At 47.4% G+C, this 23,470-nt stretch overlaps 1 protein-coding gene across 2 annotated transcripts in view; it reads left to right on the top strand.

The window, feature by feature from the left end:
* The first annotated feature begins 404 nt into the window (after positions 1-404).
* The window catches only part of Tfb1 (transcription factor B1), a 56,175-nt gene continuing 33,109 nt past the window's right edge, over positions 405-23,470 (top strand). Inside the window, exons 1-4 of one of the 2 annotated variants that reach the window (XM_077661729.1) lie at positions 405-916; positions 1,380-1,587; positions 4,667-4,763; positions 12,334-12,490. In XM_077661729.1, coding sequence (XP_077517855.1) covers positions 763-916; positions 1,380-1,587; positions 4,667-4,763; positions 12,334-12,490 — 616 coding nt within the window. In that variant the 5' untranslated portion in view covers positions 405-762. Of the gene's footprint in view, positions 917-1,379; positions 1,588-4,666; positions 4,764-12,330; positions 12,491-23,470 lie in introns of both variants that reach the window. The other variant, XM_077661728.1, reaches the window with a different exon arrangement.

The following is a 23,470-nucleotide window of genomic DNA, read 5'->3' as shown; positions in this document are numbered from 1 at the left end:
GCAGCGGCATGCACATGGAATTTTGGTGAAAAATTTCGGGTGAGTTTTCGTACCTGATTATTTAGTGTCAATGTTTTTGATAATTACTCCCCACATGTCCCGTAGTTCTTCACTCGTACGCATTTCAAATGGCGAAAAGAAAAGAAACGTTACGAATATGTGAGGCATCGGCAGCATTTTGAGCGAAGGTTGCCCCTCAGTGTTCAGATCAACGTTACTAGAACCAATTGATTCGAACCACACTGCTGAGCTCACTGCTAGTAAAACTCGAACAAATGCGGTACAACAGGATTGTCTCAGAGCGCCCGGACTTGTGTCGCCATCCATTGGCGATTTACTAAAGTTTCTAAAAAAAAACATTGCTGACGATGCACACCGCTAGGTGGCCGACACGGCGAAACATGTTGAATGGTTGAATGGAGGTTTAGGCGGTTTTGCGAGAGTGTTGTGTGATGTGGTGTAATGCAAATGAATTCTTTGTGTTCGCCCTTGCGCTGATTTTTTGATGATAGCTGTATCGAATGCGCAAAATCATGGCTAAGTTAATGACTTCTATGTCGTTTGAACAACTCTATGTAGAAATCCTCTATGAAACGTCGCTTGTCTCGCATGCGCGCCGGCGTCTGTGACTAGTCTATCACCGGCGTGTCTTTTAGCGTTGGTGTAGTCTCTGCAATCCTCCCCAGTATCAACACTGGATCTGAACTGTAGAATCAACTGGTGCCTTCTTTGAGGAAGGGCTCATCACATCAGTTCACAGCCATGGGCACGTCGTCGGAAGACGTCCTTCTCATGGTCGGCAATGTGCGCTACAAGAAAAACAACGGAACGCTTTACCTGATGGCAGAGCGCATTGCCTGGATGTTGGAGGGCAAGGACTCCTTTTCCGTGAGCCACAAGTATGCAGACATCAAGAGTGAGTGCGCCTCGGCTTTTTACACGTGACGCGCCACGAAAGATGTAACAAGAGCACCCTTTTGTTTGAAACGGTCATTTATGCTTGTCTTGTCTGAAAGCCTTGCCGATGACCATTGCATATATGCTCCTATATCTCGAGTGAATGTAATGACAATCGAACCACGATATCGAATCCGCGAGCGAGGCAAAAGTTTAACCTTTGTCTTTATTATCGCCCACGTAAATTGGCAGTGTGTTGAAGACTTGCTGCGAATCTGGATATGTCACTAGCCTGGTGATACCAAGCAAATGGTAGCAGCTTTATTTTGCTGAGATCATGAATGATCGAAGTCCGGATGTACAGTGTGGTTGATTAGGTGCATACAGTTAATACTAAGGACACCGTTTAAGCGTCACAGTGCCGGCAGCTTCTTCGGGGACGTTAGGCATTGTTTGATGTCATTGGTTCTTTTTCTGCACAGTGCAAAAGATTTCGCCAGAGGGCAAGGCCAAGGTCCAGCTCCAGGTTGTACTTCATGGAGCTGAAGGTTCTGCAACCACCTTTCATTTTGTTAATCCGTCCGGCACCCAGGCTCAAGTAGAAGACAGAAATAGCGTTAAGGAGCTACTGCAGCAGCTGCTGCCGAAGTTCAAGCGGACTTTGAATTCGGACCTTGAAGAAAAAAACAGGTATGCTGTGTCAGCAGTTTTTCTTTTGCTTGATACCATTTGTTCATTGGTATTTCCTGGAAAGGGGAATGTGATAAAAATAATTAAAAGATGACAGAAAGAGAATGCATGATTTATGCAAGCTGTCCAAACACAGAAACTAGCATCTATTTATTGCATCTGGCATTCAGCCGAAGTATTTGCTAAAGGTCGTTTCATACATGGGAAGTTTATTCCACGTATATATTTGTAATGTGGAATTCCTTTCAAAACATTGGCTTGAAAAGCTACCGAAGCAAAAATGTGGCAATTTAAAGTTTTTGTTAAATATAAAAGCTGTAAAAGTGTGTGCAGTGTTAAAACAGCTTTACTGCCGAAAGGTACCTTCATGACAGTTGATATGTTCTTAAAGTGTAATCTTGGGCAAAACTTTGTTCATTCAATGCGAAAGGGTACACAAACTAGGATTGAAGTTATTGAAGATAGCTATAGTCTTTATAAGAGTTGGTTGTGTTTTGTTTGAGGCACACATAAAAAAGTGGCATATGGGGGGAAGTCTGCTGCAGCTGAGGCTCTTGAAATGAAGGCAAGTAATGCGAACAATAGCAATGCTATGGTAGGAGGCAGCTGGCTATAGAATGGCAATATGAGGCTACATACAGGGATAGTGGGGTGAGAAAGTTGTACAGCCGAATCAATGGTGGATTACCCAGATCAATACCCCTACCTATGTGAAAACTGGTTGCGGTTAAAGCCCTGCCTAAAAACATGCAACGCGAACAACATGTAGGCAGAAGGAAGTCAAGGGTGAAAGCCCAACACGTCATATACAAAGACCAGCGAGGAGTGCTATACGTAGATGCAGTAGACTATGAAACAAAGCATTGCACGTTTGCAATTTGCATGGTGACTGAGCCACGCTCTCAAAATTCTAGTAGGATTTCAACCCGATGCCCATACTAGGAAGGTAGACCTAATTTGGGTCGCGGCCCATTTGGACAGTCCCGGGTACGAAACTGCTCACAATTATGATTGAGGTTTCGTTGGCTGAGCAGTGGGTATCTCGGACTCGGATGTAGCGAATGAGGGTCTGACCTCTTTTCATGACATCATCCAGTACTACCACCAAGCATGCCACCACCGTAAATGTCCCTCACCAAAGAAATAATGTGGTGCAGACTCCAGACCTACTCGCATCCCTACCTGCGGGTATACGTGCATGTATTCCCTGATCAAATCAGTCCGCTTTGTAAACTCTGCAGAGACCTAGCTATGCTAGATCGCATATTATGGGTCTGCCCAGAGGATCCCCTACTTCAGACCTCATTACTTCTTCCTCGATAAAAGCATGGAAAGATGTCCTGCTCAGCTTGCACCCGACCACGCAATTGAAGGCTGCTGAGCGAGCCAAAAAGATTGCCGCCAGCCATCAACTGGTGGCCACCTGGAACTGCTGCCTACCCACTAATGCCACCCTTTTTGCCAATGAGTGAATGTTTTTTCGCTCACATCCATACTTGCACCCAGCCGCCGTGGTGGCCTGGTGGCTATGGCACTCGGCTGCTGACCTGAAAGACGCGGGTTCGATCCCGGCTGCGGCAGTTGAATTTTGATGGAGGTGAAATTCTAGAAGTCCATGTACTGTGCGATGTCAGTGCATGTTTAAGAACCCCAGGTGGTCGAAATTTCCGGAGCCCTTCACTACGGCGTCCCTCATAGCCTGAGTCGCTTTAAGGCGTTAAACGTCCATAAACTATAAACCAAAGGATTATAAACAGGGATCAGAAAGATTCACATTTACACAGCTGGCACGCATATGATGCCTGCACGTCCGAGTGTTGGAATGGTGATGCCTTCAGAATGCACGGCCATGGCATGGACTGTTGGCTACTCTCAAAGCGCAAACATGATATGCAGGCTTCTGTGTTGTGTTTTGAGTCTGGTTCTTATTTTCTGTAGGCCGTTTCATTGGTAACTTAGTGGAAGGGGCAGGTCAGATGGTGCCTTTTCACCTGTTTATACTTTGAACTTCGCTGGCCAGCATAGCTTTTGTTTGCACATGCCAAGTTCTCTGACTGTTTCTACTGTGGTCTTGGCAACACATGAGGAGCTCTGTGGAGCACAATAATTGGCAATCATAGGAGTGTCGCAGGATATGGAGAAATAGAGAAAAACTGTTCCGGCAATATCATGTTGCTCACATCATTTGTTTGTGGATGTGGGCCAATAAGCCAGGGCCACTACTTGCTTATCAAGGTAATATAATCATGTCATATAATGCACCCCTAGTGCATTAATAGTGTTAAGAAAGATTCCATTCACTTCATCTTGTCACTTGTGTTCCTAGGTGGCACCACTAACCATTGTTTTTCATGGATAAAGCTTACTTCGATGCTCAGGAAGAAATTGGACGACCTTGTTCAGGTCATCTAGTGCATGACTAGGAAGACATGGTGTTCATCTGAACGATTGCTGCTGCAACTGTCATCATCATCAACTAGATTGCCGATGATGATACTGAATTTTATGGCGCAAGGGCATCTGCAGCCAAAGAGTGCCATGGCACTAGGTACTTTCGTTGCTTAAGGTGGAGTCAAAGACCCATTTCCCAAGCATTTCACCTTAAAGAAGCCGAGCACGAGGCCAGGGGCAGCTTGTACCCAACTGGATTGCATCCAGTGCGGGACAAAGACTTCTCCTATCAATCTCTAACGAACCCAGTGCTGCGCCAGCTGTGGCTGCCTAGTCCCAACAGGCTTCATAATATCACCTCTGTGGCTGACCTTCAGCTGACTGTGTTTTCCATTCCTGAAATTCACTGAACCTCCACCAGCCACTTTATGTTGATAACGTTTGATATAGTACTCCTTTTTATGCTTGAAAATTTCGATTACCTTTTATTGGCATAACATATAAATTCCTGTCTTTTAGTTCTGGTTCATCTCGTTCAGGTTTTGATCAGTAATCGCCACACCAACGAACTGTTACAGGCAGTTGTAGTAATGCGGATTTATACAAGTTGGATGGAAGGATTTGGATTGGAACAGTATTGTAATTTGATTGGTGGAATAATTCTCTCGTGCCTTAAAATATACTGCAGGATTCTCCAGGAAGACCCACGACTGTTCGAGCTCTATAGGAACTTGGTTGTGAGCCGTGTGATCACTCCAGAAGAATTTTGGGCCAATCATGCTCCGGTAAGCTCTCCTTGCTTCTTCCTTTTTAGCTGTATCCGGCACACTTTGAAGACTCTGTGGCGTTGTTAGTTTTAGTCTAATGTAGATTTTGGTAAGCTTGAGAAATAATAAAAATAAAGGCCTTCTAGACAGGAACCGAAATCATGACTGCCGAGCCAGGATCTGGATGTGCTGCCCGCAAACCTAAGGCAATCTTCCAAAGTAGACAAAAGTGCTGTGTGAGGCGTGATGAGTGCCCTTCTTTTATGCCAGCTGAAGTGAGGGCCATGCAGGATAGCCACAGTACCTTTTCCACTGTGTAAGTGTCACGGATCTCCCTGGAGAACACTCGGACCGAAAGGATGGACTAGGCGACAGGTGTACCCACACAGACACACATTTATTACACCCTACGTGACACACACACTAGCACACAAAACTAACACAAAACACAAAGACTATAAATACACACGACCCGAGAACACTGCTACCAGCGTCTACTACTAGCGTCCTACTGTAAGTGGTCGGTGTTCGTGCTCATGGTTGGTTCGGTGCGGCTGCGGAGTTGTATGGGTCCAGTAGCCGGCGTCAAGATGGCGTTCGACGTGCTACGGCTGACGGCGTTGCTGGCTGCGTTGTACAAGCTCCCGGTCCAAGCGCCCGTGGAGGTGATGCCGGTGTTGTTGGCATTGGGGGCACCACCCGGATGGGTGGCAACAGCGCTGGAGACACCCCTGACCATAGCAGGTGGTAGCGTCCTCTGTTGACTCCCCGGAACGGGCTCAGGCATGGCAGGAAGTCCACGATGCGAAGCCGTAGAACGCGAGCTCACCGGAGCAGTAGCCGGTGTCGCTCTCTTCCAGCCGAAGCGTCCCTGACCCGCCGGTTCCTCCGCTTCTCTGTTCTTCCCCCCCGTTCCTCGCTCTCCCTCATCCTTTTATAGCCTTGGCGTTAGTCTACGTAAGCCTTGTCGTCGTCTTCTCCTTCTCTTCTCCACCAATTATCTCTCTCCACCTCACCGAATGCTTCTCCACCAATCATCTCTCTCCACCTCACCGAATGCTTCTTCTTCTTTATTCTTCGGTTAATCCGTGTCGTCTTCTTCACACCTCTTTCCTTCATAATTTTATTTTAGACTCCTTATTATATGTGACAAGGGCCCCCTCTCTCAAGAGTTTTTCCGTGAAAAACTGCTCACGCCATGCTCATCTTCAAGCCATCCAGCCAACCGACTATCTTCTGTGGTGATTCTGGACCCAGCACACAACACATCGCAGATGTTCAGCACACACCAAGAGCACACCACTGACATAGCACACCAAACTGCATTTTCGGAACATTAACACACCACTGGCGTTGTTCGTGCGGTGTCCTTAATACACATGTTAATATCCACTACACACTCCCTTGTATAATCACATAACAACATCAGCAACAACAACACGATACATCCCAGAGATCCCTGCGCAGTAACAACAACAGGATACATTCCAGAAATACCTAGAGCTGTTTAGTTGGCTCTATTTTTATACAGGTCTAATTTGTAACATATGACCTCCGTTTTGCCTGGCCTATCCGAAAATATCTACCCCTTGATTTGGAGTAGAGCTGTGATCGTCTGACTTTATTTACATTGGGCTTCATTAGTACCTCATCCCCTCCTACAGTTTTCTTCTCACTGCACGTGGGCACCTCGACAACATCATCTGTCTCCTCGGCTACTACTGAGCATGCTACCTTGGGGGCGTACCGTACGGCACCCCTTTCTTCGTACTTCAACATATTTACATGGAAAACCTTCTTAGTGTCATCTATCAATAATTCATAATCCATGTCCTTTTTCTTCCGCGTCACAAGGTACGAGCCCTTCCATTGCATAAGTAACTTATTATGATCCGTGGGTAGCAGGACGAGAACCCTGTCGCCCGGATACAGATTTCTGTGAACGACTTTCTTGTCATAGTAGCCCTTATAGCGTTCGCGCGCCCTTTCCGGGCCTTGATATGCAAGCCTGCATGTTTCTTCCAATTTGTCCCGCAACTCAAGAACGTATGTCTATGTTGTCTTGAGATCTGATGCAATCTCTTTATTAGCCCACAGCTCCTTGTGTATTGTAAGTGGACCTCTAACGGTTCTCCCATACAACATCTCGAAGAGCGAGAAACCAAGACTCGTTTGCGGTACTTTGCGGTAAGCGAACAAAAGAGCTGGGAGATATCTATCCCAATCAGTAGGTCTCTCCTGGCACATTTTCTTGACCATATTTTTGAGGGTGCCGTTGAACCGCTCTACAAACCTATTACACATGGGATGGTAAGGCTTCGTCAGTAACTGCCTTACTGACAAAAGGCGGTTAACCTCCTTCATTAGTTCCAATGTGAAGTTCGAGCCCTGGTCACTAAAAACTTCCCTCAGGAACCCATAACGTGAAAACATTTCCACAAGACCCTCCGCCACTTGGATACTGTCAAAAGTTCTCAGTGGAATAGCGTTAGGATAACGAGTGGCCACGTCAACCAGAGTAAGCACATATCTATTGCCTTTGGCAGATTTCTGGAGAGATTGGCCCCACAATGTCAATAACCACTCGCTGAAACGGTAGGTCGATGGCTGGCATCTTGCCCAGAGGTACGGGACCAACTCTTTCCTTTGGAACTGTGCACTGGCACACGTCACATGAGCGAACAAAGCGCTTAACGTCACTCTGAACACCCGGCCAAAAGAACTCCTCTGTGATCCTAGACACCGTTTTTTGAACACCCTGGTGTCCGGCCACAATGGCGTCATGTTCTAAGCGTAGCACGGTCTCTCGCATATCTCTCGGTAACACCAGCTGTTGACCCGCCTTCCTGAGCTAAATATGCATTCCCTGTGCAGGAGACCATTCACCAATTGATATTTGAATGACGTGCGACTCTTCTTTTTTTTTTTTCACTTTTTTCCCGACTCTTCGAAGGAGGCCTTCAGGCTCGGGTCTTCTTTTTGCCTAATTGCAATTTCGCCTGGTGTTACGCTCAGGCACATCGTAACAGGAGTAGAGAGCGGACGCTTCGTTGCTCGGGCTGCCGCTTGAGCTCTTGTCTCCACTGCCGACGAGAAACTGACTGCATCCGTCTGAGCTATCGCGGGCCTTTCCTCCTTCGGATGTTCTTCAATGTCGAGCATCCTCCACTCGGGATCGGGGCCTTCGACACTTCTTGCACCCGTAATGTTTCCCAAGATGAGATCGTAGATGGGTTGGTCTACGCATTTTGCCACCACCTGCCCAGTATAATATGGCGTGGACACTAGAATCCTGGCTTCAGGAAGGTACCTTACTGTGCTATCTACAAGAGTGACGGCCGACACTTCCCCTGTAAGATCCTCGTCCTTCATCAGGCTTCTCCGAACCAAAACTGTGTTGGCTCCGCTGTCTCTAAGCTCCAATATAGGACGGTCCCCTATTTGCCCAACCTCCACCGGCATTGCTGCTTTCGACTTGGGTGTTCTACTCACCGCCTCATTTTCCAGCGGCGTTTGCTCTCCTTTCAGCTGTGGAACTTCAGGTGGCGTGACAAATTCTACCCTAGAGTCGACAACGCATGCAGCTTGGTCCTGCGTTCTGTATTGGCAATCATTCAGAGTATCACCCCACTTCTTACAACCTTGACACACAACCTGTGTTTTTTGGGCAGTGCTACTAGTCCGACAGTCAACTGCACGGTGTCCCACCTTGCCGCAGAGAAAACACCTTACTGGCGCCTTAGATGCACCGCCATATGCTCTTGGTTTTGCCGCGGTTTTGCCGCATCTGTCTCTAGGATCTTTTGGGTTTCCTTCTTTGCCTTACTCAAATTTCTTAGCCCTTGAGCCTCGAGGAATTGGTCTGCAGTGTCGGCGAACTCTTCCAATGAACAAAACTTTCTTTCTTTCAGGAATAGCTCTAGCTTTGAGCTGCAACACGCTAAAAATTGCTCTGTGACCAGCTTGTCATGCACCCCTTCAAAACTCTTTTCTGTGTTTGACATATCAAGCCACCTATCAAAATAGTTGGTCAGCCTGCAGGAAAACTGCCTATCGGTTTCCAAATCGTCAGGTTTCACGGTGCGAAATCTCTCACAAAAACCCTCTGCCGTAAGCCTGAATCTTTGGAGGAGCGCCTTTTTGACTTTCTCGTAGTCCATGGAATCAGCAGCAGGCATCCTTCCAAACATATTCAGCGCCTCTCTGACTAAACACATGCTCAATGCCGTGGCCCATTCACTGCGCTCCCAGCCTTGCCCCAAAGCTATCCGCTCGAATCGTTGCAGATATTCGTCCAGATCATCTCTTTTGTCATCGAAAAGAGCCATCAGCTTCCTTGGACAAACTCTGCCCGCTAAGGAACGCTGATCACTGTCTGTGATCTCCTCATATCCTCCCGCGACATGCGCCTGTTTCCACAAAAGAAACTCCTTCTCCCGTTCTATCCTTCTTTTCTCCTGTTCTTCTGCCTCGCGAGCTCTTCTAGCTTCTCGCTCTTCTGCCTCGGGAGCGTCTGCGCATGCTTGCTCCCTTTCCTCTCTCTGCCTATCTGCCTTCTCTTTCTACCCCTTTCCCTCCTGCTCATAGAGACGCATCTCCTCTTCCGTGCTTAACCCTAGCTTGAACGCCAGTTCTAATGTTTTTGCCAAATCCATACTTTCTGCCGTCGAGAGATCGGAAAGACCCGAGACAAAGCAAAAAAGGAACAAGGAAATGAATTCTGGCACAGGGACACCACTTATCTTTGTCACGGATCTCTCCGGAGAATACTCGGACCGAAAGAATAGACTAGGTGGCAGGTGTACCCACACAGACGCACATTTATTACACCCTACGTGACACACACACTAGCACACAAAACTAACAAAACTAACACAAACCACAAAGGCTATAAGTACACACGACCCGGGCACACTACTACCAGCGTCTACTACTAGCGTTCTACTATTCGTGGTCGGCGTTCGTGCTCACGGTTGGTTCGGTGTGGCTGCGGCGTTGTATGGATCCAGTATCCGGCGTCGAGGCGGCGTTCGACGTGCTTGGGCTGGCGTCGCTGGCGGCGTCGCTGGCTGCGTTGTATAAGCTCCAGGTCCAAGCGCCCGTGGAGGTGATGCCGGTGTTGTTGGCGTTGGGGGCTCCACCCGGATGGGTGGCAACAGCGCTGGAGACATCCCTGGCCGTAGCAGGTGGTAGCGTCCTCCGTTGATTCCCCGGAACAGGTTCAGGCACGGCAGGAAGTCCACGATGCTAAGCAGTAGAACGCGAGCTCACCGGAGCAGTAGCCGGCGTCGCTCTCTTCCAGCCGAAGCGTCCCTGACCCGCCGGAGCTTCCGCTTCTCTGCTCTTCCCCCCCGTGCCTCGCTCTCCCTCGCCCTTTTATAGCCTTGGCGTTAGTCCACGTAAGCCTTGTCGTCTTCTTCTCCTTCTTCTCTTCTCCACCAATCATCTCTCTCCACCTCACCGGATGCTTCTTCTTCTTCTTTATTCTTCGGTTAGTCCACGTCGTCTTCTTCACACCTCTTTCCTTCATAATTTTATATTAGACTCCTTATTATATGTGACAGTAAGAAATTGTCCATGTACAAGGGAGGGTCGGAAAACTGGGATAGAGAAAAATGCCGATTTTTCTCGTGTTTCCTCGATATGCAGTACCATCGCGATTCACTTCCTGCTTGTTTGCAAACGGTCGAGGTGGTGCTGCAGTCACTAGCAGGCTTGTGGTAGGCAAAAGATCAGGGAGCGGCGTAGTGGGGAGGTCAGGGGGCCTTGAACACTGTTTTTGGTTTCTTGATGAGTAGTTGGCACTTAAGGGGGATGGAGCTTTCAGCACACACTTTCTAAAGTTTTGATGGATTTTGATGCCAATTTTTTGCATGCTAGTAATTCTGTCAATCTTAATTCACAAACTTTCAGTGCTTTACCCGAAGAACGTTTTTTTTTTTTTTCTACAAAATATTTTTCCCTTTTACACCTTGTGCAAGGCCTGCAGACTGGACAGAATGTGGTAGAACACTAGTTCAACATTCACTGCATCTCTGAAATCATACTACGCATGATGACAATTTTTTTTCCACAACACAAACATTATTGTCTTCATTTTTATAAAGCAGTTGGCATAGACATGTCTAAACTGTAAACACGATGTCTCACCAAAAATCTGCAATCCATCAAAATGAATGTAGTTGAGTTCTGTGCGTGCAACAAGACAAACGGAGTCAAAATAGACAAAACAGTCGTGCAGAAATCTGCTCCACAAGGTGAGCATCTAGTCGGAAAACCGGAGTGGTGAAAAATGCCGTTTTTTCTAGTCTTTCCTCGATGTACAATGCTATCACGGTTCACTAAACAATTCTTTAGGGTACTGCTCAGTGAATTTCAGCAGTGAAACTTCGGGACAGTATAGAAAACGAGGCATATGAGAAGATACAGTGATTAAAGCAAGTGATCTTTTTTATAGCCATATTTTGCAATTTGAAAGCTTAGTAATTTTGCTCAAAGTACACGGGGCTCGCTTTGAGCACATGTGGCATATTTCAGGAAATATTTCAGCACTGTGTATTGTGTATTTGGTTTGCTGGTAGGCAGAAAGTGTTCCTGCCTTTAATTTCTACGCTAGCTGCTGAATGAAATCGCTAGTGTGTGACGCTCTGTACTAGCCGACGTGATCTTACATTTTGACAATAGTTGGGAGAAGCGTCGGATTCATCTCGGCTGAACAGATATGCATTCGCCTGCGAGGATGTTTTTGCAGGCTAGTTGGTGCATTGCTGGAATTGATTTTGAGTGCAGAAGCATAGCACAGGAAGGGACGAAGTTGGCAGGACAGAGCGTTAACTAATAACTCGGGTTTTTATTGAAAGACCACTTGCTTATATACAGTAGCTGCTCTTATCCACAAAATGAAAGAAAAGAAATCACACAGGAAAATGTCAAATCAGCTGAGATCCCATCAACCCACAACGTGAACTGCAGAATTGCAGTTCTATTGCTGTGCAAGATATTTGAATTCTTTTTTTTGGGAACAAAGTTTTGGGGGTTGCTGACACACATGCTACCAGATTTTGCAATCTCATCAGCTTCAATTATTTCCCTTCCTAGTTGCATCTTGCACGTGTGCAACACTGCAATGTTTCTAAGCGTGGGAGTGCAGCTGCGGCAATTCAGAATGCTATGAATTGTTTTGCAAGCTGATTTCTATACAACAACTTTTGAGTGCTCTCTTAGCCTCTCGTTAAGACACTTCCCAGCCTGGACGATATACCGCTTACCACAGGACAGCGGTATGGAATGTATGACACTCTTTGAACACCGCACGAAGCGCTGTTGGTAATGCTTTGAAGAGGCGATGGTCGTGTCATTTGCACTCACTCTCCTGCATATCCGGGAGAGTTTTTCTGGTGGAGAAAAAACCACTTTGACGCCAGCCCTTGAACTGATCTTCCTAAGATTGTGTGAAATCCTGAGAAGGTATGGGATAACCACCACTTCCTTAAGGAGCAACTTCTTGCCTTCTTAATTTCTTAACTTGGAGCAACCTATGTGGTGTATGCTTTGTTCTTATTTTATGGTTATTATTTTTTTCCAGAAGAAGTCGGGGAACTCTCAGGCGTCTCCTTCATGTCAGCCCGTTGGGGTGTCGGCAGCATTTCTAGTCGATGTCCAGCCGCAGACAGATGGCACAGAGGGTCTCAAGTACAACCTGACGGCTGACATCATTGACTCAATATTCAGGACCTACCCTGCTGGTACGTATCTGTCGCTAACGTTGACAACTATTGTAGGAGCCTTTAAAAGGATACATATGTTGATTTTGAAAGTGTGTTGCAGTTCTGCATTAGCTGTGTGTCTGTGCTTGTAACAGCGAATTCTAGCAACTGCTTTATTTTGCAGAATTGCTAGTCTGTTCTGGTTGCATTGCTGGACATGCTCCAGGTGTAAGCGTGGCATGTGATCCCACACCACATTGGTGCTGTTACCACTCTTGTTGGCTGTCATAAGAAAAGAACCAGTTGCAGCAGCAGATGCCATTACCCACATGTCATTGATTGTTCGGTGAGAAATGGTTCATCACCTGTGGAGACGTTTGTTGGTGGCTTGGATATTCTCTAGAAATTTTTTTGTAAAATAATGGTAGTATAAGTGAAACATGAAAAATATGTCTTGTTTGTGGTTGTAGGCTTTGTCCACAGTAGTTTTTCTAATGTTGCATGATTCAATTTCTTCGCTGCTAACTGGGCTGATAAACTACTTACATTATGCAATAGCATAGAAGCCTCGTCAGAGTAAAGCTGGCGTCCGCTGCAGCATTGCTAATTGTTTAGCGCGGGGTGTGATGTGATGAAGCCACGTCGCATGTCGACGTGGAGACAGGTGTGACGGTGGCTGGCAGCTGCACCTGGGTGTCACTGATTGATCTGCGCGGATTGTGATATCGCGCACCATGGGGCCCGTTGCAGGCGCACGGCGGCATTCGTCAACCGCGCTTGGGTATGTGCAGACGTGTGAAGGCAGCTCCACATATTTGGTTGCTATCACATTGACACACGTAATAAAATTTAATGCCCCCCCCCCCCCCCCCCCTCCCTCCCTCCTCGATCATAGTTTAGCTAAACTGATAAATGTGTGTGCTAGCCGGCCAGATGGGTTAAAAATTTTATTCAGATGACCTTTGAAATACAGTTGAAACCAGTTATATTGCACTCGGTTAGATTGAATTCTCGTTTATATCGAACAATTTTGAGCACTTTAAAGCTGCAGCTTGAATGCATAGGAAGAGGTACGGCTGCGTCGTACAAAAGTTAGCCATCACATAAGATAGATCAAACCTCAGACAACACAGGTCGACTTGAGAAACTGGATTTCCCTCAAAACATCTGCAGAGGTTAGCTTACCCACAAGTTCAATTGAACTTCGGGCAACACCGATTGGCTCAAGAAGCTGGGTTTCCCTCAAGGTATCTCCAGAGGTTAGCTCTCCCTCTTGGATGCATGGGTGATATGTTGTATGAGCCGACTAGTGATGACACTGATTTTTCATGACTTTGAAGGGGCCCCGGTACACATAATCAGTGCATTGTTTTGCCTCTTGGTTTCATGGAATGAGTTATACTCTGGTTTATAATATTTTAATTAGCTCGCAAAAACAAATTCATGGTGCTGACGGTGTCACCACACAGTGGCGGTTTTAGCAGTGGTTATGACATCACTTGGTGGGAGCTTGATGATTGGACAAGCAGTAAATATACTTCAAATTGGGTTAACAACAAGAGATACGTTTTGTCAAGTTTTTGTGTGTTATATTACATCAACAAAACCAACTTATTTGCCTTAGATAAAAGTGCTGTAAAGCAAGTAAAACAAAAATACACCGCCAGAGGCTCTGGCTGCTTTTTGCATCGGACTTTGCACCTCTCTGTAAACATTCTACGACCTAGCACACAACACTTATGGCTACTCTCTATGCATCTGAGAACGGCTTTGCGGAATCGATCTGATCGAGCCATTGCATTCTATAAACGTTCATTTCAGTCCCAAGGTAGGATGCAAAGAAAAAAGCTGTTCATTTCACATTTAGCAGTGCGCATCGTCAGCTTGTGAAGGATCACCGGGCGGCGGCGCCAGATGGTGCCACGCTCTCTTCAACAGCGTGCGCTCCTTTTCCTTGCTCGCCGGGACCAACCAGCGTGCTAGGAGTGACGGGCCATGGTAGGCGGTAAGCAGTAGCGGTACGCGCTATGCTAAATGTATCTGATACCTTGCGCAGGCCGTCACACCATCGCAATATCTCGCGCTCGAGTTCGGATCCAATTCGAATCGTGTTTAGATCCATTAGTCAGGGAACGTCACTTATCAGTATGTCCTTCTGCGCCGTCGACGTGGCGATGAAGCATCGCTGGGTCAGCTTGGCATTCACATGGTTGTTGTAACCATGCAAGCGGCGCTGCCAGCCTAGCCTTGGCAAGAACGAGTTACAGAGAACAGGCAGCCATGGGGTTCAAACTTCCACGAAGTGCTTAGATAGGCTGTTTTGATTGGCCCCCACAAGTGTCGTCATTGGGAGAGTGAAATGGGATTGGGAAGCTGCGCGAAAATCGTGTTGAGGGCAGCATTCTGTTTGCTTGTATTTTAAAATTTTTTCATTGAATTACTCCTGTTTCTATACATCGATTCTTGTAATTATTTTTGAGTCAGCATCTGTGTGACATAAAGAATCCATCTGAACTGCAACCGGCATCCGTTCAAGCAGTATTTCGCAGCCCCTTTAAGTGGTGGGTGCGTAGACGTTACCCTGCTGAAGGGGCATTCACACGGATGATGTAATCCCTCCCTAAGTGACGGTGGCTGCATACATGCCATGCCTTTGAGAGTACTCGCGGTGACGCAGCTACCAGTGTTGCTCCGGCGGCAGCCGCCGACCGAGGAGAGTACATTCAGTCCCTGTCTCTTCGGGAGATGTGGCCTTCGGTGGCATGGGTGGGGTGTAGCCGGCTGCTGTCTTTCTTTTTTTGGCTGTTCCCCCTCAGGTTTCTTTTCTCTTTTATCTCCCCTCCTTTCGGGCATCTATTCTGTTTCCCCCCTCTTTTTTCGCCTCCAGTGTCTGGACACCGATACAACCCTGCAGGGGGGGTATCGTTTTGTCCCCTTCCTTCTTTTTCGAGCAGGGGCGGACTTCGGCGGATCGGTGACATCGCTCACCTCCTTACCACATCCATCCGCCCTGATGTCCCCCATGTGAATACCGCTTAAGTAACTCAGGGGAGCAGTTGCAGTGTGTGATCGGGGGCCTAGACAGGCAGTGTAGAATGGTGGGTCTAAAAATTAATATCAAGGAAAAAGCAGATGTGGTTAGAAAATTAGTGGAGATTAGGTGGCCGCTGCTTGTGGAGAACAGGGTTAATAGGAGGTCAGTGGGAGAGGCCTGACTGTCCTGCATTGGGCATTGTTGGGCTGTTGATGATGACGTAGCAAATAGCAAGAAAAGAGGTCTTCCACTAAATTCAGAACTACAGGAAACCCTCGTTAATTTGAACACCTTTTCAATAACCAAAGGTCAGTGCAATACGGTGACGGGGCTGCAATAGACACAGCCCCTCATGCCAGGCACTTTGTCAGGCTCCATCTCGGTGCTCGCTGCCGGTGGTGGACCTTCGCTTCAAGGCCAAGAAGGGCAGTGTTTCCCCAGGAATAGCCCGGGAATGTCTTGGTAGCTGTGACGAGTCGCCACAACTACGATGACGAAGGGCAGTGTGACCCTGTCACCACAGCGCTCACGCACAATTCCCCATTGTCGGTTGCTTGCTACATGCTCATCAAGCAGTGCCGCCGCGTTGAACGTGATACCACCTGGCAATGAACCAGCCGAACATGCACAATCAGTTGTGCTGAGTGCACTTGCTTGCACTCAGAAAATAAAAGGATGCGTGCATGTCTCACAGCCTTGTGTGCCGAGCCATCAGTGGCTTTGAGGCGCGCACCCTTTAAAGCAATATAGACACCAAGTTTCCATCGCATGTTTTCTTCTTTTTAATGATGCGTAAGACATTAATGTACATAGATCACCGTGTGGTATTTGCCTATGACCGCTAAATAATGTATAATTAACTTTCTTTTCTCACCTATTTTCGTTTCAACAGCCAAGTGATGGTTATGAAGTCACAGGTCAGTATAGGTTACATGAGCCGTGAAAAGTACCGCAATATAATCACTGCTTTTTCGCTCATTGTGATTCCGGCTCATGAGGCAGGTTGGCTTTAATGCTGCTGTGAAGTAAAACGACGAAGCTGGGAATATATCGCATAATTTTTTATGTCTCACGGGACCCATACTTACCTTTGACGTCATAGCCATTGCTCAGGTGTTGAAACCGAAACCGAGACAGGTGGGAGATGAAATTTGATTATGAATTATTTAGCAGCCATATGTAAATACCACGTTGTGATATATGTATATATCAAAGTCTTGCATATCATTGCAAAGAAGAAAACATGCAACCAAAAATTAGGTGCCTATACTCTTTTAAGGGCATCAGTGGCAGGGCAAGCTAAGAGAAGGGACATATGAAAGAGGCGTGTATGAACACCCCCCACTATTCACCTGTAGCAGCATTGTTCTGTCCGTGTCACATTATCAACTTGATCACGTCTCATAGTTCGTGTGCTCTTCCTTGTCAGCTGTGTTTCCTGCACTGCTGTGCTGCTACATTGTACTTCTTTTATTGTGATTATGGGCTCGGTTTGTGTAAGGGAGTTTGGATTCAGAACAAATTTGGATAGAAAGCTTGAAGGGTTATTAGGTATGAAATTTAAAAGACCAGCAAAGGCTGCTGTTTGCGTTCTCCTATTGTTGGGGTGTCACTGAGCAAATTTCAGTCACAGGCATTGAAAAGCATGCCATTTAATAAGATATTTAATAATGGCTGGCGAGCAGCTTCTAGTTTTCCAGGTGCGTGGAAATTGACATCAAGTGCTGCATGTAATTCGAGCCGAGCAAAAATTGTGTCGTCACCTTATCTATTGTGAACATTGATGCATACCCGACAGGCTGTTTGCTGGCACGTGGTAGGGGCTCAAGCTGCAGTGCTCATACGCCAGCAAGTGAAGCCCTTTTGTGTTGGGGATTTCCAAACGCACTTTATTACCGGCGCTGCAGTGGGCTGAATGTGACGCCACGCAGAAGCTTCACATTGGTGCTCATCGAACACAGAAGTGATGGCAAAAAACTACTTGCGTAATGTCACCACTTCGCGCATTTTGACGTGCGCTCCCAGACACCCTTAGAGCGTGTGGGGGTAGTGGTCTCGGTCACAAAGGAGATGCCCTCGACTCAGCATGGCAAGCTCAGCCGGAGACCAGCTACCAAGTGACAAGGGGGTTGGTCGTTTGGTGCCCAGCTTTTGCCGGTCGCAAGCCAGAGAACGGGTCGGAGCCAAAGGTTCACAAACAAAACAAAGTTTGTACAGCTAAGAAGCGATACAGAGATTTCACAATCACTCGTGCGAGCACATACATAGTGATTCACAAATACCATGCAACGCGTGCAAAGTAACACTTGAGAGAGATAACAATTCAACAAAATCTTTGCACCTAAAATGCATTAACACAGAGAGACAAACCAACAAAACACAATTTGTTCACCGGGCACTGCGACAGTCTGACGACCTGAGGAGCATGACGGGGCCGATCCGCAGGCTGGCGCACGTTGCCTCGCTGGTCCTTGGCTGGTCGAGTGGTGTTCTCCCGGGAGTCGAGCGGGCGCGCTTCTCGGAAGCTTAAACGGTGGCTCGGGCTAACAGACAGCGGTTGAAGCTCCTCATTTATAGGCGCAGTCTGCGTCTGTTTGTTCTTCGTGCCAGGGCAGGCGCGCACATACACGCAGCTTCAACTGCACAAACTCGTTCTCCTTCTTGTGCCCGGCGCGCGACCCCATTGGTCGAGCGCGGAAACCACCTTCTAGAACAATCTAGGTCATTCGCGACACGCTGAGTTATCGGTGCAGGAGCGAAGGGGAGAGGGCATCACTTTGGCGCGGTCAAGGTTACCCCCTTTCCAGCGACAATGAGCAAAAACTTCTCCGACATTCGAGAAAAATCGACGCCGCGCGTGTCTATGTTTAGTTAGGCGCCCCGCCGGCGAGCTGAGTTGAAGCAGTACGCAAAGCTACGCACTCTCCGGGGGTTCTTCCCCGCTGTTTTTTTGCTTTACTTTACCGTGCGCGGGCGCGATTGCTTAGGCGCAGCGCCGTTTTTTTTCGAAAATGCGCCGAATTTTGTGACACTGCCCCTTCCTTTAAGAATATTGTGCAACAATATTCAGAAAACACAAAATTCGTGCGCAGATGCTTGCGTTCGCAATCTATATGTTGATTGCCAGAATACACACATCAGTACAATGATGTCTGCATGCACACAACACTTGAGAACTGTCAAGATTCACTTCAATACATGCCTCAACTCGGCAACACATTAGCATAACATTACCATGGGAGCACACAAGTATGATACATACTTTAGCCGATACTTCCACCTACATTTCCTACTTGCGCTTCCGTAATGCATGCGTGAGGACCTTCACAGTTGCCTTTTGTCGCAACAAGAGTCTCTTCGACTCGCGGGTTTTTTTTCTCGATCAACATGGGCTTCTGTTTCGTCCCACCTGAACCCTGTAGATAAATTTTCCGACTCGGAAAAGAATTGTGCGCTTAGGTATGCACACACAAACAAGGCAATCGATGGATTCCAGGGCACCTGCGTCAAAGCACACAGGCACAGAATATTGACTGGTGTGAATGCACGCTTGGCCACGTTCCAGAATTTTCCTGTGCGATTGAAATGCAGCTGAAGTAATGTGCACAACAGCACGATGAACACGTCCACAACCTGCGCTAAGCTGAGGTTAGCAGAAATTCCGGACACCCTGCCCTCTTGTGCTGTCTCTCTTTCGCGTTTTGCTGCTTCCTTGTGACCATTCCGTGGCCTTTCTTTCAGCTACGCACAGCTTTCTGCTGCAGTGCCCGTTCCTTCCTGCGGAAACGTTTTTTTTTTCCTCGGAATGTTCCTCTGCAGGACTCTTCCGTTCTTCGTGCTTGACTGTCTGTTTCACTGCTCCTTTGTTTGAGCTATCAGGCTCGCGCTTCCTTCGCCACTTCCTTTTCGCTTGCCGATCACTGCGCCGTTCCGAAGAGCAGGATTCGGATTTCTCTGTCTCGTGGCTACTTTCTGGGTTCTTTGGAAATATTGCCCCCTTTACGTTGCCCAATATGAGGTCGTATATGGGGCGCTCCATGCACAGTGCAGTTAGTTTCCCGCTGTGGTAGGGAGTCCGTACCTGTACTTCAGCTTCCGGCAAGCGCTGAAACGAGCCGTCCACTAGTCGCACAAGGCTCTTCGTTCCAGTGAGATCCTTATCTCTTACTAATCTTCGTTTTATGATTACAGCGCTGCTTCCCGTGTCTCGCAACACAGTAATTGTTTTTTCTTGTACGTTCCCTTTCAGGACAGGCATTCTGTTCATTTCGGCTTCCGGTAGCGCGTCCACTACGGCGTTCACGACTGGTACCTTCTTGCCGTTTTTTAGCTCTACAAACCCGTTTTTATCTTCTTCCTTCAGGTGGTCATCTGAGGAGGCCCATACGCACGATACCTGGGGGCTGGGCTTGCTTGGGTTCGGACAAATCGTGGCTTTGTGTCCGTTCTGGCCGCACTTAAAACAAGCTGTTGGGCTACTGTTTGTAGCGCTGTTGCGGCAATTAGGTGCGTAATGGCCTAACTTGTTGCACAGGTAGCACTTCGGTGGAGCCTTTGGGCTAAATCGGGCATCACGGTTGTCAGTTTTTCCCGCGTTTTTTGAATTCGTATTCTTAATCTTTGTCAGATTCATTCCTCCTTGAGCTTCATGAAATTGGTCAGCAAGATCTAGCATTTCGGAGAGAGTCTTGGCCCTTCTTTCCGTCAGGTACAACGACAAGCTCGGGTGACAGCTACTCAGGAATTGTTCCCTGATGAGTAGCTTGCGAAGTGTACTGTATTCCTGTGCAATTTCTGAGTTCTATCCACCGATCAAAGTAGTGGCTTAATCTTTCCGCATACTGGGTTCCCGATTCGCGATCTGTGGGCTTCTCTGTTCTGAATTTATCTCGGAATCCCTTGGTGGTGAGTCGGAATCGCTTAAGCAAGGCGGCCTTTACCTTGCTGTAGCTTGCAGCATCGTCCGGAGAAAGTCCCCTGAATACGCTTAGAGATTCCCGCTGACCGCTGAGACATGTGCTAAGAACGGTAGCACATTCACCGTTTGACCAATTCTGACTTCCCACGATCCCTTCGAATCGCCTGAGGAACGCATTGAGATCGTCCCTTTTTTCATCAAATCTGGGAAGTAATCTGCTGGCATCTATACGCAGGCCGCTGCCTTCTTCTCTAGTGCTATGGACTTCTGCTGAGTGGTTCCCAGCACGTTGGAGCTCAAGCTTAATGGCAAGCAGTTGTTTTTCGCGTTCGAATTCTCTCTTTCTTTCTCAACCCTCTCTCTCTCCTTTTCGGCTTCTTCTCAAGCCTCTTTTTTTCTCTCTGGTTCACCCATTTCCGTAGTTCAGTCCCGGACATCCCCATCTGGGTGCCAACATCAACTATTTCCTTCAAGTTCATATTTGCAGAATGAACTCAAAACAAAGACTACCTCTATACGGTGAACCTCAATAACCGCTTCAGCGCGGCACCTCACAATATTGCTTTGCTGCTGAACACCCGTTTACAACCTCTTCGTAAACTCCTCCCGACTCTTTCTCCGGTCTCTGAGCTCACAAAGCACCAAACGTCCTGTTGCGGACGCCAGAATATGTCGCCACTATGCGCACTTTGGCGTGCGCTCCCAGACACCCTTAGAGCATGTGGGGGTAGCGGTCTCGGCCACAAAGGAGATGCCCTCGACTCAGCGTGGCAAGTTCAGCCGGACCCAGCTACCAAGTGACAAGGGGGTTGGTCGTTTGGTGTCCAGCTTTCGCCGGTCGCCAGCCAGAGAATGGGTCGGAGCCAAACGTTCACAAACAAGACAAAGTTTATACAGCTAAGAGGCGATACAGAGATTTCACAATCACTCGTACGAGCACATACAAAGTGATTCACAAATACCATGCATCGCGTGCACACACTTGAGAGAGATAGCAATTCAACAAAATCTTTGCACCTAAAGTGCACTAACACAGGAGAGAGACAAGCAAACAAAACACAATTTGTTCACCGGGCACTGCGACAGTCTGACGACCTGAGGAGCACGACGGGGCCGATCCGCAGGCTGGCGCACGTGGCCTCGCTGGTCCTTGGCTGGCCGAGTGGTGTTCTCCCGGGAGTCGAGTGGGTGCGCTTCTCGGAAGTTTAAACGGCGGCTCGGTGTAACAGACAGCGGTTGAAGCCCCTCATTTATAGGCACAGTCCGCGTCTGTTTGTTCTTCGCGCCAGGGCAGGCGCGCACATACACGCAGCTTCAACTGCATAAACTCCTTCTCCTTCTTGCGCCGGGCGCGCGACCCCATTGGTCGAGCGCGGAAACCACCTTCTCGAACAATCTAGGTCATTCGCGGCACGCTTTGTCATCGGTGCAGGAGCGAATGGGAGAGGGTATCACTTTTGCGCAGTCAAGGTTACCCCCTTTCCGTCGACAACGAGCAAAAACTTCTCCGACATTCGAGAAAAATCGACGCCATGCGTGTCTATGTTTAGTTTGGCGCCCCGCCGGCAAGCTGAGTTGAAGCAGTACGCAAAGCTACGCACTCTCCGGGGGTTCTTCCCCGCTGTTTTTTTGTTTCACTTTACCGCGCGCGGGTGCGATTGCTTAGGTGCAGCGCCGGTTTTTTTTTGAAAATGCGCCGAATTTTGTGACACGTAAACTATATGTCAAGCCGCACTCCAGCTTTCTGGGTTTATATTTGTTTTCTGCGCTTGGGGGTCTTCCGTGGCAAAAACACTTGACGCACAAAATGTTTGTGTCTGTACAGCTCTACTTTTTTTGCAACACAAGATTAGTATTGTGGAAATCTCAGCTCTTGTCCCGTAACTGCATTTGTCATGAACTTTTGCTTTTTTTTCGTGACTTGCAGTTACAGGGGTTTACTGTGTTCTCTTTTGGCAGAGGCCAAGGGCGTGATTAACTTGGACGAGACCTCGACTACCTCCTTTCTCCCCTTTAGGTTTGGAACACCAGTGCACTGCAATTGAATCTCTTGAATTCGAACTTCTGGTTTATTCATAGTTATGCTTTAGCTTTAGGTCCCACGAACCTTGAGTGTATTAAAAAGGCTTTCTATAATTCGAACTTTGGATAATGCGAACAAACTTTTCATCCCCTTCAAGCTCCAGTTATCGAGAGTTGCTGTGGTGTGTTGCATGGGGTGACTGTCATCTGGTGAAATAGGAAGAGGGCATCTTGTATGGATAAAAACTTTGCAAAAGCAGGACAGGTGCTGACACAGGCATTGCCCTATTCATGTGGTTTCTTTCATCATTTATGGTTATGAGTCAACTACTGTCTTTTTAGAATAGGCACCTTCTCGTGTTGCTTTTGCCAGAGAGCTTTGAGTCACTTGCCTTGAGAAGTAACAGAATGATTGTCCCCCGCTTGCTGTCAATTGCTTCACTGTCCAACTGTGCTGCTCACTTCGGTTCCAGGGGAGAAACTAACTGTTGAGTGTATCCATGACAGTGTCAGTTTACAGAAGCATGACAGCACCTGAGTATGATGCCATGAGCTCGCTGTAACTTTTCGTACAAGAAGGGTTCTTTCAAGATTTGCAAAAACATAACGTTTGTGTGAGACCACTGAGAATATGTGCATTGTTCGTTAATGGGTGACCTAGTCAGAGAAAATGGTGTCCGACGCGCTGAAGGCTGCCTTATGATGATAGCTGTATAACAGACCTTATCAAGGGTAAATGGTGTTCACATTGTAGTGTGTCATAACGGAAAATTCTGACATTCACGGACATGTGATTCGAGTGAACCTTCTGGATGCTCTCACAAGTTAAGAGGGGGCGCTGCAAGGGTAGACAGTCTGCCAGTTTCGTTCTTTTTTTTCTTTTAATGCATAAGCATTGTATGGCTGTGTTTATGGTTTCGTGTCATCACGAGTTTGGCTTCATGTTAACGTTGGAACGAATTGAGTTATAAGAAAAAAAATGGTTGCATTGGATAGAGCATCAAAAAATCTTGCAGGGGAAATCATGAGGTGCATGTGAGATAAT

Source organism: Amblyomma americanum, chromosome 4 (genome assembly GCF_052857255.1).
Source record: "Amblyomma americanum isolate KBUSLIRL-KWMA chromosome 4, ASM5285725v1, whole genome shotgun sequence".
NCBI lineage: Eukaryota > Metazoa > Arthropoda > Arachnida > Ixodida > Ixodidae > Amblyomma > Amblyomma americanum.
Note: the sequence above shows the minus strand (reverse complement) of the source record. Positions and strands in the feature narration are given on the sequence as shown.